Source organism: Camponotus vicinus, unplaced genomic scaffold, assembly GCF_025532165.1.
Source record: "Camponotus vicinus isolate PSW18456_S1 unplaced genomic scaffold, iyCamVici1.0 SCAF_9, whole genome shotgun sequence".
NCBI classification, from domain to species: domain Eukaryota; kingdom Metazoa; phylum Arthropoda; class Insecta; order Hymenoptera; family Formicidae; genus Camponotus; species Camponotus vicinus.
The window spans coordinates 17533207-17549835 of record NW_028141981.1 but is presented as its reverse complement, the minus strand read 5'-3'; the positions used below and the strand labels follow the sequence as shown (position 1 = coordinate 17549835).

The 16629-nt window shown below is 39.4% G+C and overlaps 1 protein-coding gene across 8 annotated transcripts in view; it reads right to left on the bottom strand.

Annotated features, from left to right (window-relative positions):
- The window catches only part of Hth (Meis homeobox homothorax), a 425203-nt gene that overhangs the window by 346181 nt on the left and 62393 nt on the right, over window positions 1–16629 (bottom strand). For all 8 annotated transcript variants that reach the window (XR_014440459.1, XM_083108981.1, XM_083108986.1 and 5 more), the window contains one exon: window positions 8776–8826. Coding sequence is in view for 7 of the 8 variants with exons in the window: in XM_083108981.1 (XP_082965107.1) it covers window positions 8776–8826 (51 nt within the window). In the remaining variant the exon portion in view is untranslated. The remainder of the gene's footprint in view (window positions 1–8775; window positions 8827–16629) is intronic.

Below are 16629 nucleotides of genomic sequence, written 5' to 3'. Positions count from 1 at the left end.
ACCGTCTTAATAGCCGAAGATTTATAGTCCCGGCGACTCGGCGCAAAGTCACGGGGTTCCGAAGAGAGGAAGAGAGAAGGAAAGAGAGAGAGAGGCCTAGCCATAATATAAGCCGAGAGTCCCGTATAGAAAGAAGGCCCGCGGTGTATATATGTATAAGGGCGCGTGTGGCAAAGAAGAAACCACGAAACCGGCCGAAGATCCACTACGGGCGCCCGGATAAACGGAGGAAACGAAGAAAAACGAAGAAAGGGCGCGTCGCGTGATTCCTCGGCCGCTGACTCCGGTCGTTCCTCGCCAGTTGCGAGACGAGAAAATCGAACGAGAGCCAAAAACATCTCGTGGCAGATATAATATCCACATGGTTCCGAAAAAAATCGGGCTTCTCATACTCTATTTTTTCTTCGCGTGTAATAATATCGATGCGATAACCGCAATAATTTTTTATTTAAAAGCTGATATAATTATATACATTTTTCTCATGCTCCACATCATAATCGTTATAAGTGAGAGCAACGTTAAATATCGATGCATCACCGATTTGCTGCAAGTGAGACACGCACATCGAGGTTTCGTATGTACAAAGGGACACTCGTTTAACCGCACCTGCATTTTTACGAATATTTTCGGCAACATTAATACTTTTAACGAGCGATGCAACGAGCTCTCGGAAGAAGGCGCGGTGTTTGTTTGCTCTTTTTCATCGTCGTTCGGGGACGATATAATAAACCCGTGAGTAAAACGTGCGCCATGGAAGATACGACGCACACCGTGGGACATCCTCGCTAAAGGCATCACGACTCGCTCCGAAATGATTTTATGCGCTCTTGATTGTCGCTCGCGATCGGGCTCGCGCTTCGTTAGTCTCGCATGCCTCCCATTTTCTTGTCGAATAATCACCGGACGAAACATACATCCGTCCCGTTCTCGCCGTAACACACTAGAGACATGCATTCGGCGATATTCGACGAACACAATATGTGTCGTTTTTGCCCGGCGTTACGCATCGTCGACATCGCCGCCGCTAATTACCGCCCGTCATGGGAATTATAAAATCAATTTCTCTACCACGGGGAATATGCACCGTATAAATAAAACATTTCCGGTCTTTACGATCGCTAAAGCCTTTTAACGAGCGCGCAAGCCCTCTTGCGAGCGAATAACGAAGAGATGTTTAAAGTCGTTCCGGCTTACATTCGGGCACGTGCGCACGGATATGTTTGTCCGCTCTTATCGAATGTCCGTTGCACAGATACAAACACGCTGGAGTTTAATCAATTCAGAATGTATCGATACGCGATGATCCGATGCCAATAAAAGCCACGTGGCTCGCGACGCCTCGTGCCTTTACGACAAACTCTACTCGCGATTTCGCGTCGCGACTCCGTCATTCCGCAAGTTCGCTCGCGCGCGTCTAATTAATTCGTAGCCACGCTTCAACCGTCCCGAATTTATTAGACGACACGCGATCCATCTCGCGGCCCCGACGATGACGTACGCGCCGTGGCTTGCTTAAATATTTAACGTATCCAGACGACCGATAATCGACGCTCGTCTCATCGTTCGAACGATCGAGCACGTGCTTTCAGCTCATATCTTCGAATTTTAATTCCTGCGATTGTAAGATGAATAATAATGTCCATCGTCAATGCCGATATCTACTCAAAAATATATTTTTTATAATTTTATTTTATATTTCAATATATTTTTTGGAAATAAATATTTTAAAATTATTTTGATAGGGTGTCTACTCGAATCTTGTAAAAAAATTCCCTAATGTTCCAGGTATTTTTATTTAAAATTTCAAAGAGATATTAAAAAGAATATTTTAAAGATTTTTATAATTGATATAATTTTCTAAAATAAATTTGTTTATTGATGTGTTGTGTGTTTTCTAATATTGTTCATTAATAGAAGAAACAACAAAGAGTCTCTTAAGTTTTAAACGCTAGATTTGCAAATGTATTAAATAGAACTGAAAAAAACTGAATAGAGTTTTCGTAAGATAAATATTTTTCATATGCATAACATTTGCATTTATTACTATACAAATTTATTACTTATAAAAATTACAATAAAGAATATATATTACATGTTCAATATTTCGTTAAAATATTGAATATGTAAAGAGGGATAGATATATATTTATAATATATTTTAAACACATTAATAATTCACTTGGTTTGCCGACTGTTTATAATATGAGAACAAAATTATCAAAATTTTTAAAAAAATTCTGACTCAATAAAATTCTATGAGAATTAATTAATTTTCAGATGCAAAAAAATCTTTAAGAAATCCAGGTTTCTATATTTTTTCAGAGTAAGCCACCCTATTTGAAAATGTATGAGAACTTACAATAAATTAATATTGTACTACAATTCATAATACTTTATATAACTCGGATTTACAATATTTTAATATGAGTTATTTAAATGTATTTAGACATATGCGGTAAAACATTGTACGAATAAAATTATAGTAATTTGCGGAGAGAAAGAAGATACAATCTACCTTGACGGACTACGTTTCGCTCTGGTTTGAGAATAATTGTGTCAAGAAGGATCGCAATCAGATCGCAAGGCCGCGTTGGTCGCATCATTCGAGAGGCCCACGCATAAGGGACCACCGGAGTGGCCGCGTGTTCGGCAGTCCCTCTGTTACATTATACTTTACACATTCGCAACGGTTCTCTCTTTCCTCCGTCGTCTCAGTTCGAGCGGTGGTTTCCCTTTCGAGTTCGAGCAGTCTCTGCGGGGCACTCGGACCCTCGCCCTCTTCACCCGGTTTCTTTATTCCTAATTCACGAACCACCATGGCAAAAAGAAGCATCATGGATATAATATCGCCACCAGCATGAGACGTTCCTGGCGTGGGCGGAAAAAGCTCGAATACGCGCGAGTACGTTCCTGAACCTCGGCACGGGGACCAGATAAATATCTCTTTTTGTCCGTCAGTCGGGAGGCACGCCTGTTTCTCGACTTCTCAGGCTACACGAAGCGAAGATAAGAGCAACATATTTTTACCGGAGAGAAGTAGAAAAAAAACCGAATGCGTTCCAGCGGTTTATCAGCGCCATGCTGGTGCATCGGCCCGGAGAGAAGAGAGCGAGAAGACGTTTCAGGGAAATATCGTGGTACCCGACGAGGGGAAGGCTCGAAAGACGAGAGGATCGGGGAGCGGGCGAGAATTGCGCGATACTCGCACAGGTATTCCAAAATGCTAAACGCGCGTATATAATATACACGCGGTCGTAAAACCTTAACCACGCGATTACGATCGTTTCTTTCAGCGCTGCACCGAAAGTCGTTAGTTTCGCGCTGAAAGATTCGCGATTCGAGCCGGATGTTAAATAATGAACGTCATCATCGGGGTAATTCAATCAACGGATGCTCCTCTCGGTCGTGTCGTGTAGAAATTGCGAGAAAGTCGCGCTGATGACGGTCGGCGATCCTTTAGTATCGACAGTCGCGATGACGACGAATGGCGACGAGACGGAGAATTGCAACAAAATTGCAATAATCAGCGATATTGCCCGCAGCGACCGAGTCTTGGAAACACGCGCACGGTACTCGCGCTAATCGCGTGTTGAAGGAGCGACGACACGCATGCAGCAAAGAGGATGCGAGGTTTCACTTGTCGATCCGTGTATTTTCGTATTTTGTCGACTCTCGCGATTCTATACCATTCAAGATATTACGTGAAATTTTATCAATTTTATCCCTTGAGAATATATACTAAACAAGAAAATTCTACAAAGAATTATTTGTACGCTATTTGTTATTATACTGATCTGTCGAGATCAAGAGTTTATTGATTAATGAGTCACTCGAATTTTTTATCACAAAAAATTTTAGACTTTGAAATATACGATGGAATTCATGTAAAATGTATGTGCAGCGATTTAAAAATTTCTATAAACATGACCAAAAATAAAAAAAAAATTTTGATGCAAATAAATGTAAAATAAATTTGACGCAATATGTAAAAACGTCGCGTATTTTATCGTGCCCACCGAATACACGCGGCGCTTCAACAAATGATTTACATTGCGGGCAATTTTAGAAAAAAAAAGAGAATACATTTTGACATTTACAACGCAGTATATCGACGTAGTATAGCTCGAAATTAATCTCGCGATAAGAAAACATTTCACTTCGATATCGAAATCGTATCTGTTATCCAAAGCGGATTCATTGCGGACTTTCCGAGAGATTGCGGAACGAAATCTTTATCAACAATGACGCCCGGATTAATCACATTGCGCAAGAACGTTTGCGACAAATCACAGGACGCGTAAAAAAAATTAATATTTAATATATACAGAGTGTCTACTCACAAATCTTGTAAAAGAATTCCCTGCTCTTCCAGGTATTTTTATTCAAAATTTTAGAGAAACATTAAAGAGAAAATCTTAAAGATTTTTTGATGCAAAAATCTTTCTAAAATTTATTGCACGTTTTCTAATATTTTTCATTTATAGGAAGAGAGACGGAACCTTAAATGCTAGATTTGTAAATGTACTGAAAAAAACTGAATAATTTGTTTTCGGAGATAAACATTTTTCACTTATATAACATCTTCATCCATCACTAAAAAAAATTACAATAAAGTATATATTATGTATTTAATATTTCGTTAAAATATTGAATGTGTAAAAAGAGATAAATATATATTTATAATATATTTTAAACATGTTAATAATTCGCTTGTTGACTATTTACAATATGAGAGCAAAATTATCAGAATTTTTTAAAAACTTTTCCGTGTGTGACTCCCAATGAAATTCCATAAGAATTCTCTCATTTTCCAGGTACAAAAGAAATCCTTCAGAAAGCCAGATTTTCCATATTTTTTCCAGAGAGTAGGCACCCTGATATACGGCAAAATATTATACATATCATAATTAATACTTGAAAAATAAGCGAGCTCTCTTTAATATCGTTTTTTGCCGCGCATTTCGGCGTGCAACGTGCCGTGCCACAAGTAAATCACGAAGGTAAGTCCAACGTCTGGCGAGTAAAATGCCTCCTCGCAATAATAATTATTCTCCAAACGCAAGACCCGGCAATTAGCATCTCATTGGCTCATTTCTCGCTTATGCTAATGGGAATATTATTTAAGCGCGTATGCGACGAGAGGGGGGTTGACCCTCCTCCACCTTCTCTTCCTCTCATCCGTTTCTCGCTCTTCCCGCGTTCCTCTTTGTCGCACAGTCGGCTTCCTCTCGCGAGTTTAGCGGCCCGTCGCCTCGCGTTGCTCGCTTTGCCGCCTTCTGCCGCGCGAAAGACGACGTCTCGCTGTGTTTTTCTTTTCCTCTCGTTCCGTTTACGACGCGCGCACCAAGAAGCCGAGACGCCGTTCTGTCCGCCCACGTGGTGTCTCCTCGCGCGATTTCCCCGTTTAGCTCCATCAGGAAACTCTCCGCGATTTACCGGAATGCGCGTAGAACCGTCTGTGAGCGTATCCATCACGTCTGAAGTCGCTCTGAGAAACTCTCTTGAAAATTAAACACGTATCTGTCCTTAAAAATATTTTTTCAAAGAACGTGTTCTATATATATTACATTTGATTTGTATATCTTTATATCGCGAGATATAAACGAAAAATGGAAGAATTTGTCTCGACATTCTATTGGAAATTCTCAATTTCATTGTCATTTCTCTTGCCATTTAATTAACCGTTGTTTGTAATCAATTTTACGGATCTTTAATCAGCGACAATTGATCGATGCATCAATTCTATTCTGTCCCGGACTTTCTCTAAATTGGTTTCGCATGCGAGAGCAGTGATCACAAATTGCGGACTTGCTGCATTTCGAGCCTTTTCATACAATCGTACTTAATACCAGAGAAGAAAACAAGCAGGTACGATTTCTTCGTCGCGCTACTGACCGCTAACAACCGGCGAGGAAAACGATAGACTCTCTTCCCATTCAACTTGGAAGGCAATCTGACTGGGCGACTTTTCCGTTCTGCGAAATTATCGGCAAAAAGCTCCGCTCGATTAGCGTTCGCGGGGATTGCAGGAGAGGAACAGCCTCTTCTTCCATTCGAAGAGATAGGGAACGCGGTAGAAGAAAGACGGTCGAAGGATTAACGGGAGAAAAGAAGGAACTCGAGACTGCCGAAGAGTCGAGAGGACGGGAGGCGGCGGAAGAAGAGGGTACGAGCGAACGAGATGGACGAAGCAAAAAGCGCGAACGTTACGTGCCTTTTCTTTACGATAGAAGCTCATTGCTCGTAGATTGCGATTTGCCACGGACGTAATGAAGCCACGCCACCTTCCGCCGGTCTTCCTACCGGCAACTACCGATAAGCAACTACGCAACGGTGACTGCACCGGTGAATGCAACGATGAATGCACCAGCCCCGAGGAGCTGGTTCCCTCTAGCCGACCTGCCATATAGTGCTAGTGCTAGCATAAGTGGTAGACGATATGAAAATTTTTATCCGACCAGTCCATTTAACTTCCGATTTACTACTCGTAACACCTGCCGGAGGTGGTTTTTTACGAATGCACGTTAAGAATAGCCGCGAGCTACGCGCGAGAGAGACAACGAACGTAGATGTCGATGATACTTTCAACGGTCAAAAGTCAAGACGTAAATAATGAACGAAATTTATTGCATTTTCGTGTGATTTATATTTCGGTAGAAAAAACTGAAGATAAAAATCAAAAAAATTTAAGAATTCCAGAAAGTATATAATATGTAATAATTACGTAATAACGCGATATCGCGTTTTGAATATTAAATATTGTCGTTCGTATTTTTTTAAATATCTGTATCGTTACGTAAGTAAAATTGTTTTTATACTTGCCAAATTTCCATTTTTCCCTCTTTATATTTTTATTTTTAAATAAGATCAGTCGACAGTTGTGACAACGGTGGTGAGAGACACAAGTTACCACCTTGCGCGAATATTTACGGTCGTGACAAGTCAGGTAACGGACGTGACGTTTCGAAAAATTGTGGGCAACAGCGCGAGAACAGCGAAATGCATTCCTCTCTCTTCTCTCGTACAAAAAGTCAAAACAAGGACAACAGCAGTTTGGCATTAACTCAATATGCTGATTTTGAAAAATGTAGCATTCGTATATTTTTAAATAAAAATCGTCCATGGAAAACGTCTTCACGAAAATAACTGTGCGTAATAATAAAAACATATATATTTATCGAATATACTGCTGTCAAACAAAATTGACAAACAAGTCCGAAAAGGTGACACATATCATACGCAGCAAGAAATAAATTTAAATCTGCTGTTCACCCGGTTTTAAATAAAATATCAGATAATTGTTGTATCAAAAAAATGTTACACTAGTAGAATTTGTCTTTATATTTGTAACATTATTTAAATATTTGTAAACAAGTATTTAATCAAATTCTTATCAACATTAAATTGTCGTATTTTAAGCACATTAATTTTTATTAACATATTATATTTATTTATATTAGTTGTGCGCTGTCAACACAGAGAAACAACTTTTTAAAGCAATCTTAAAATATTCAAATTCCAAGTCTCCATGTGCATGATGATTAAAAGTCTTTAGAAAAAAATAATTATTAAAAATAGTTCGTTAAACGATATATTACAGTGATTTCATGCGGTTTCTGCAAAAAATTTTGCAAAGTACAATGAGCCGGAAAACTTCTCGAGGAATTCATAATGGCGGTTCGATCCTAAGTTGCCCTAACCATCGCGGTAAGACCGCAATCTCACCGATGAAAAATACACACACACGAGTTATTTAAAAAGCTCCCTCTATCTCGTTATCTCGATCGGAGTGCGCGTGTAGAGGGTCGCCTAAAATATTTCTTCCTCTGCATTTTTTCGACGATCCCACTGAAACTTGGAGTAAATTGCCATCCGTTCGGAAAACAATGTCGTACAATGTTGTCATGTTCGGATCTTTATTACCAAAACAAACTGCGTTTGAAAATTACATTGACCTTCCGGTACACATTATTATACGCTGTTCAACAGATCGAATTATCATGTATCGCGTATCATATTTCAATTATTTATTCATAGTAATGAATAATGAAATTACACAATGTATATTTATCTGTTGATAAAAATTTGAATGAGATTTTAGATTACGCATAGTTTAAACCATGTTTACGAGATTACAGAGGAATGCAACATTTGTTTTGGTCAGTGATATACGATGCTTTATCATCTAGATATCTCATAATGAATGTATCCGTCCTAATGAAACTCCGAATTCGTGTTTCGACGGGAATAATAACGATGGATGGAAACGCGCAATGATAACGCTTTATTCCGTTAATTATTCCGCTCACTGAAAAAGAGAAAAAAAGTGTGGGACACCCTGGCGCTGACTCGAGCGTTGTTACCTTATTTCCTGGTTCGTTATTTTGTCGTTGAAGTCGGCCGACCGTATTTGGGTATCTCGACGAGCGATCACCTCTGATGAAATTGGGCGATTAGACGCCGGAGAGCCGTCAGAGAAAACGTAACGCGACCACGAGACTTCTCGCTATTTACACGTCGCTAAAATCGGATAACGCGTCTCGAGACTCCGCTCACTCCAAGCATTCTCCTTCTATCGGTTTAATTGACCCCGTAATTAATCCTCGATGTCTCGACGAACATTATTTGCGATTCTCACGTGCAAATTTGTGCGAAAAAATTGTAATCTCCGAAGGAAATTGAACGATTGTGAATTGAGCGAAATTATGAATTAGCGAATCGAAAGACGCAACTATCTCGCTTGCACACAAGACAAATAAATAAGGAAATTACTCACCAGCGAGTCCACCTCCGGGTCCGCAATGTAATACGGCTTCTCTTGTCTGATCTGTAACACACAGACACACATATTAGAGCGTTAATAATTGGATCCAGCATAATTGCGGTATTAAAGTTATATAGACGATCGTATCGCGATGTATATGCATATATGTATAGGGATACACATGAGTACAGCCAAACCTTCGCGCTACATCTCCCCCTTCTCTCTTCCTCGTCTCTTTGCACCTCTTTCTCTAAGCGATTTCCTTCGCGTGCTTCCTCTTAATTGGACCCCCACTGTTCAATTCGTACGTATAGAAACGGAAACGCGATGGAATCCAGGCGGCAAATCGAGGAGGCAGACAGCAATGAGAAGAACCGGAGGAGGCATCGTTGAAATTCTCAGACATTTGCACCGTAATCAGAATGGAAACAAAACTACTTTTAAATCGATGCTCAAACTTTTCGATGAAAAAAAAGAGGAAAAAAGAACTGCGCGACAAATCTTGTTTGCAGTCTCGTGATACGACGTCAGATCGAATGATCAGATTAGAGCTTTCGAGATATCATTAACTCTCTATCGGGCCAATTATTTTTGCCATTGAAAAAGAATGCGCGCTGGCAAATATCAAAATAAAACGATAACAAAACAAATATACGTATTAATTTTATTTTTAATTTATGGAAGATTAATGCAAAATTCTTGAAATTATCATTACATTATTTATTACACACGAACGATTAACAGTCTCAAAGACACGACGAAGCTTCCCAAGGAAGAATAACTTCTCTCTTACAATATCGAATACCCAAAGAGTCGAGAAACGTGAGATTCAGTCAGCAGGAGCGTTGCTCTTCTACGAAGGAAAAAATCGGATAATGAAATATTGTCCTCACGCACGAATTCCCAGGCAAGAGCGCGTATTCATGAGCCGGAATTCTGAATGGGCGAGTCCTCTCCTGTATTTCAGAGTGTATAGATAATGAAGGCGTCTCGTGCGACAAAAATACTGTCAACTGTTCGTAGGGAAGGGTAAGGGAGGGAGGACTAGTTCTTGCGCGACCCTGTCATCGCGCTTTTTCGACGGTTCCCGAGCAACGAGCTAAGCGCCACGCAGGTAGGTAAGATTACAAATTGTAAACAGCCCGTTCTGTTTTCTGTGCCCCAGCTGCCCCCCTCCCCGCGTAACGCTGCTTATGATTCTTTGCACAGCGTTTTTCTCGAAACGGTGCAGTCGTTCATACGCCGACACGTGCTGACGCATTCGTAAAAAGCTTGGCAGCAGTCTGTGGAATAAAAAAAACTCGGCACGTCCAAAGAGGAGAATAATGGGAAATGAGAAAATTGGCAAAGTTAAGCAACGTTTAGCTCAACGGTGATTGCGCGATACGTTTCATCTGTATAGTTTACAAGCAAGAATTTATTTATACAGCGAGAGAAATGATTTCTTGCGATGTCGAAGCAGCGACAACGCGCAATGTAAAATTCCACAAAAGGAAAAAAATGTGTTCCCATTTGAAATCTAATGGCGAAGAAAATCGATCGCTCGCGCGGTCAAGAATGTTCGATGAGAAAACAAACATCGATAGATGCATATGGAAACGTCAGCATTTGCTGGCTGTCGGGCGCGCATAACTCAGCGCGGCGGAGGCGGTAAAAATATTGTGCGATAATATTTAGAGAATGCTCTCGTTCCGGCAAGCGGGGTGTCTGTTCCGGACGATCTCGCATGCACGTACGAGGGTCCACATAGAGGGAAAATACGTACGCACACGTAGCGCGTGTTGAGACTTTCCCAGTGTGCGCCGATCTTGCCGAGAGATATACCGAGCAGCTGCTTTAGAGGCTGCTGCTGTTGCTGGCTTTCTTGCCTCTGCTATTGCTGCCGCCCCCTCGAACCCTTCGTTTCGTAACCCTTCCCTTCCCGATTGGAGAACTCTGTGCAGGACGAAATCTATACACGCGGGACACACGTGTGGAACGAAAAATTGTCTAATTTGTCTCTCCTATTTATTTGTAATGTATTCTTTGGTATTTCAGGAATCATATGGTTCCGATAAATTTCCAAGGGAACCTTGTTTTTTCGTTTTTATAGCTGAAAATGTACGTTCTATAAGAATCAACAGAAATGCTTAAGAAAAATCAATTCTAGTTAATCTCATTGTTTCAATCGATATTTTATGATACTATCGCATTTTTTAAAACTGTTGAATAGCAATAAACATACAACTATTTTAATTATATTGCCGTGTCAATTTATAGATTGTGTGCAGACCATCCAAATAAAAGAAAAAAATATTGATTTTCACTAGGTTTTTCCAAATTTCAAAATTTAATCCCGCATAGACTTGCTATTATAATAGAATAATAAGAATTTTTTCTAGATATATAACCATGGAGAATTTTAAACTTCTTTCACCGGGCAAATATATATTACTCCTGTACTATAGTTAACTTTCGTTACGCTTGTCGTAAAGTCATTTCTAGTCAACAATATATCTTCTCGAGGTCGAAGAACGTTTTACCGTTATTCTTAGTGGTAACATGACAGCATCCTGCGTAAATAAGCACGTCAAGGGATGCGATGAACATGATGATTTTTTGTGGCCTACGGGTGGCACTAACTTTTAGAACTAGAAAAAGCGTTTTGCACAATGGTCAATTCTCTTCTTTTACGCAAAAAAATAAAACTTGTGAAAAATCTTAAACAGCTTTTCGAGATCTTCATTTACATTTCAATAGGATTTAAATTTCCCTATTTAAATAGGGAATATCTCAAATATTCTTTTCAAAAATAACATTAGTGTATGTCTAAAAGGTGAAGTAACTTTAGCTTTAATTACTTTCTCCGAAATATTTTTCATCCAATCTTATATTATGAATACCTATATAATTTTCAGATATATTTAACTACCGCAATAAACTATGTTAATACTCAATTACAATTTAATGCTTCGACATCTAGATTAGTAAAAGCCAATAAAAGTTTCTACACTCTACAAATGGCCCCGTGTGTTTTCCAATAATATGATCCAGGTTGCGAGAAAGAGAAAAAGAATTGATATCGCGTGATCACTATCGCACGGTAGTACACACGTCAAAACAGGGAGGTATTTACGCTAGAACGCGATAATTGTGAAATTGTAGCAATAAGACCGCCGGCGATATAGTTACGCGGCTCGTAACAACCATCGAATTAACCGGGTATATACACGTTTGGTGTTGAAACAATTAAAACTGAGAATCTGAAACCCGTTTGGAGAATGATTCCGGAATCCGGAATGAAAGCTAAACTTACGGCGAGTCGAAATCATGATGAAATTCGTTTCACATTTCACAAATATTTCAACGTCAGTTCAATGTGATGTCTCAACTTTTTTACATTAATCAAGACAGAATTCTCTAAATAAAAAAATGTATTTAATATTATATGCAAAAATATACATACATAATGTACAATTTTTTTTCTCAATTATAAATATTTTAACGAATATCATTAAATTAAAATAAAATTTCATTGGAGACACCCCATTTGTTATCGTATTTTAATGTCTGAAACTTTCAACACCATCTAAATTTCATATATATCATTAATGAATATATAATACACAAAAGCATGATTACTATAGTCATAGCCTAATTCGCCAATGACATCGTCATGACGTCACAGTGTACAAAACCGGTCTAAAAGCGATATATTCGCACCGAGCCTTACGCGGTTGCCTACGTGGGTTTTGTTTCGTTAATTAACCTCGAATCTCTATTAGAACCAAGGTACTTGATGTTGCACCGGTTCTCATAACGGCTCCTTGAGCAGCTTGGAGAATTAATATGCTTTGATTAATTGAATTGCAGGAAACATTTCATTTTTTTCGACGTTTATAAACTTGAAAATAAAAAAGACAAAAATATTCATCAGAAATAATATCGCATATAAATAATGCCTATCCCTCTTATTTATACTTATGATTTTACATAAAGTTTCTTTCATTGTAAGAATACTTTTATAAATATCATACATTTATGACATTTTTGTATAACAGATTTTTGTCTCGAAAAGTTGAACAGGAAGAAGGTGAATGAACGACAGAGGCGAAAGAACCGACAGTTTACATTTGAATAGGATACGTTCTCTAGCGGTCGCCATTAGGCATTTTATGAGAGTTTAATGCTTCAAGAGGTGCATCCTAATTGTACCAATAAATCTCCGATAGGATCTTTCTTCCCGGGTTCTCTCTCTTTGTATCTGTGAGCGTGACACAGAATCGCGATATCGTGACGAACACACGCACGCCCACATCTCCCAGTTCAGTTTCGACTCATTGCGACAAGACGCAATTACACCATCAGGAAAAATGTTTTGCTCGCGGATAACAGCGGCAATATATCGCGCTCGTATTTTACGACGTACATATTAAATCGTTAAACTCGTCAGAAAGTTAATTTGGCATAAATAAATGGCGTTATAAGATTCATACATGTCTACCTAACGGTCGTCTCGCGTGAGAAATCTCCGTTAAATACCGAAATAACACATCAATTTTTAACCAGACCTGTCACTTAATTAGTCATAATTAGTAATAATCTTTTCTCGCGTACGTTAAATTTATAAATTGAACAAATGTGGATCGAGTTTTCACACTCCGTTATAATCTAGCGAGCATCCTGACGTTCATTTGAGTGGCCGGGTTTACATTCAGAGACGATGTGCAGCCGAGGCGACGAAGCGCGAGCGAAATTTTTCGACGCGGTCGTCGACGATGATCGCGAAAAAAAGCGGGATGCCTCTTTTGGCGGGTGAAAAAAAGGGCGCAACAAAGGCACGGCGCAACGTGGCGCAGCGGGGTACGACCGATGGCACGTTGCAGCCAGGCAACGTCGAAGGCAACGAGCGCGAACCGAGGGAGAGAAAGAAGGCGAGGGGTCTCTGGCGGGCGCCGGGGGGAGAAGAGAGAAAGAGCGCATGCACAAGGGGCGTTGGAGACGGAAGAACGGAGGAATATCGTGGCCCCCATAGGGCACACGATGCATGGACTGCAGGGGGGGATAATAGTGGACCCATTGAATAGATCAATTTACAATGGCAGAAAATGAGCAGCCTGCCTCCCTCTTCCCTTCTCTCTCTCTCTCTCTCATCCCATGTCCCTCTCGATGCCTCTCCGCCGTGCTTCCCCCCTCCCTCCCCGATTCTTCCATTACCATCGCGCTGGCTCAGCTCTCTACGCTTTGCCGCTTCTCACGACTCGCCGACCGTCATAGTCGGGCCCCGATTGAGAATCGCGCATGCGCCACGTTTTGCGGCGACTATGGCGCATGCGTGTACGCACGCATGCACGCAGAGTACGCCACGCAACGAAATGCAAAATAATCCCGCGTGCAACGTGCGGCCCTTTTGTTATACGGCCCTATCGCCGTGGCGGTACCGACACACTAGGGCGAGAGGGGGAAGTCGAGAGGACACGTCTCGCACGGCACGCCTCAAAAACCGCCGCAAGAGGATTGTCACCTGCTTATCTGCCGATGTGCATCGTCGTAGCGCCGTGTGCGAGACTTATGTGCCTAGTGATTGTCTTCAAAGATAATGCTCGCTTTTAAATATCGATGTTTACGAAATATTAATATATAGAATAGCGATACACACATAATCACGATACATTTGAATTGCATTCTAACGTAAAAGATGTTAAAAGTATATATTATATTGAATATTTGTACTCGAAATGCTTGATATTTCTAGAAAAGAGGAACCGCGCAAGATAAAAAAAGATAAAACGCCGGATTCAATTCGATAATTTAGATCGACTCCGTGGATTAACGCGATTGTTCGAACGATAGCGCACGAGGAAAAATTTATTTGCGAATATAGCCGCGCCTGATGTTATATTCAAGAGAGGATTCGCGACGAAGACTATTACCCGGCGAAATAATTTGTTTATCTACTCCGATACGCGGTCGTAATCTCGGTATTAACGCGAACGCGAGCGAGACCTTCTGTGATGCGTTAATTAAACCACTGCTAGTCGAATTTCAGATACGCGATTTTATTGGCATTTGAATGTGTGTGCGGAGAGGAGCGAGAAGGGATCAAATGTATGGCTAATGTAAGTTGAAATATGAAGCCGAGCAAGAGCTACCGCAAAACCAACAACATAGTCAGTGATAGATAATATGCAAATAACATTTTGCGAATAGTAAATATGAAAAACTTATCATAGTAATACGATGAGTAAATGAACAAAGTTTTAAGAATGATTAAAAAATCGTTGATAAGACATTAACCATTTTTATTGAAATTTTTGATTGAATATTATGGAGGAAGCGCATAATCAATTTGTAGATTAAATCTTTGCAAAATGCTACAAACACTGATAACGTTAAATTAAAAACAACATTCCTTAAATTACCTTGAGAGGCGTCAAAAATTAATGTATTATTCGTTATAAGAATACACGAATATCTGATTGAGATAATAATCGAGTGTATCAGTTAAAAATCAACATAAATTAATTGTAAATATCTCAAGTAGTTAAATGTTCGACGTAATAAAGATTTTATATAGATACTTTGAAAACAGATGTAATAAATTGTAGCAACTTCTTTTGATGTTATCATCTCATTGCTTATTTACTTTTTTATCACACACAATTTATTATTATCTTATCATTATTAAAAGCAAAGAATATTATATGCAAGAAAGGAAAATTCGTTGCAATCATCAATTTTTACCTCGATATTATACGGATTTAATTATGACTCCGATTAGAATATATATATATATAGCTAAGAAGGAAAGAGAGAGAGAAAAAATCTTAGTAAAAGGTAGCGTCGTCGCGACCTTTAAACCCGCAGTCATGAGCATTATTTTTCATGCGCGCGTTTTTAAATGTATCTTATGGTGCACCTTATTAAGATGCAAAAATCATAACGCGCCGGAATCTTCGACGGTCCCCTAACGTAATAACGCGATAAATAATAACGTAGAAGCGCAATGTGCTATACTTATCCCCGACAAAAAAAAAAAGAATATCTTATATCGCGTTGAAAGAAAGCAATACGCTCGATTATCTCAGGAATTCCGATACGCCGGAAATTTAGAGCGTTTTTTATCGTTTGTGTGGAACTTTTCGGTATCAATACGGCGAAACAATATGTACACACACGTGCCCCGCCACTTTATTCTACCTCGCGCCGGAGCTTAATTCTTATCGTTATCTCGGCATAGCATTGCTCAAAGCCACCGCTACTGTGTTACCGACGCCCTATATTTAGATGTAAGACAAATTTTTTCCCCCAGCAATAAAATGACGCACAAACACGCGATCGTGTGACGTAACGAATTCGCGAAAAGCCTCGCAATCGCAAAGATAGTATTATCTCCTTTATACCCTATTGTGCACATTCCTTTTTAAAGATGTTATCTGTGTCACCTCCAATTAATAGGAATTTCAATTAACATACGATATAAAATTCTCCTGTATAATCGATTGCGATCAAAAAACGAGTAATGCTACGTGATAATAACTGTGAAAGTTATACTAGCCATCTAACGGTGCAGCAACTGGTGTCTATATCTCTCAATTTAAATGTGCTGAATTCGTTTGCATCAGTTCGCTATAAGCAAACGAGCACGATAACATTTTTATTGCCCATTCTATATTGCCTCGCTTAATACGTTGTCAAGAATATAGCTATATTTTTGAAAAACTACGCGTGAAAAACAACAGACAGGGAAACGAATAAATCTCTAATTATCATTCGATTCAAATTTTAGTTCTCAATCTATTCCCATTTAAACATGCTGAGATGTCTTTTATCCAAAAAATGTATCGTACAAACGCGAAAAATTTAATACAATATATGCTTAGTTAC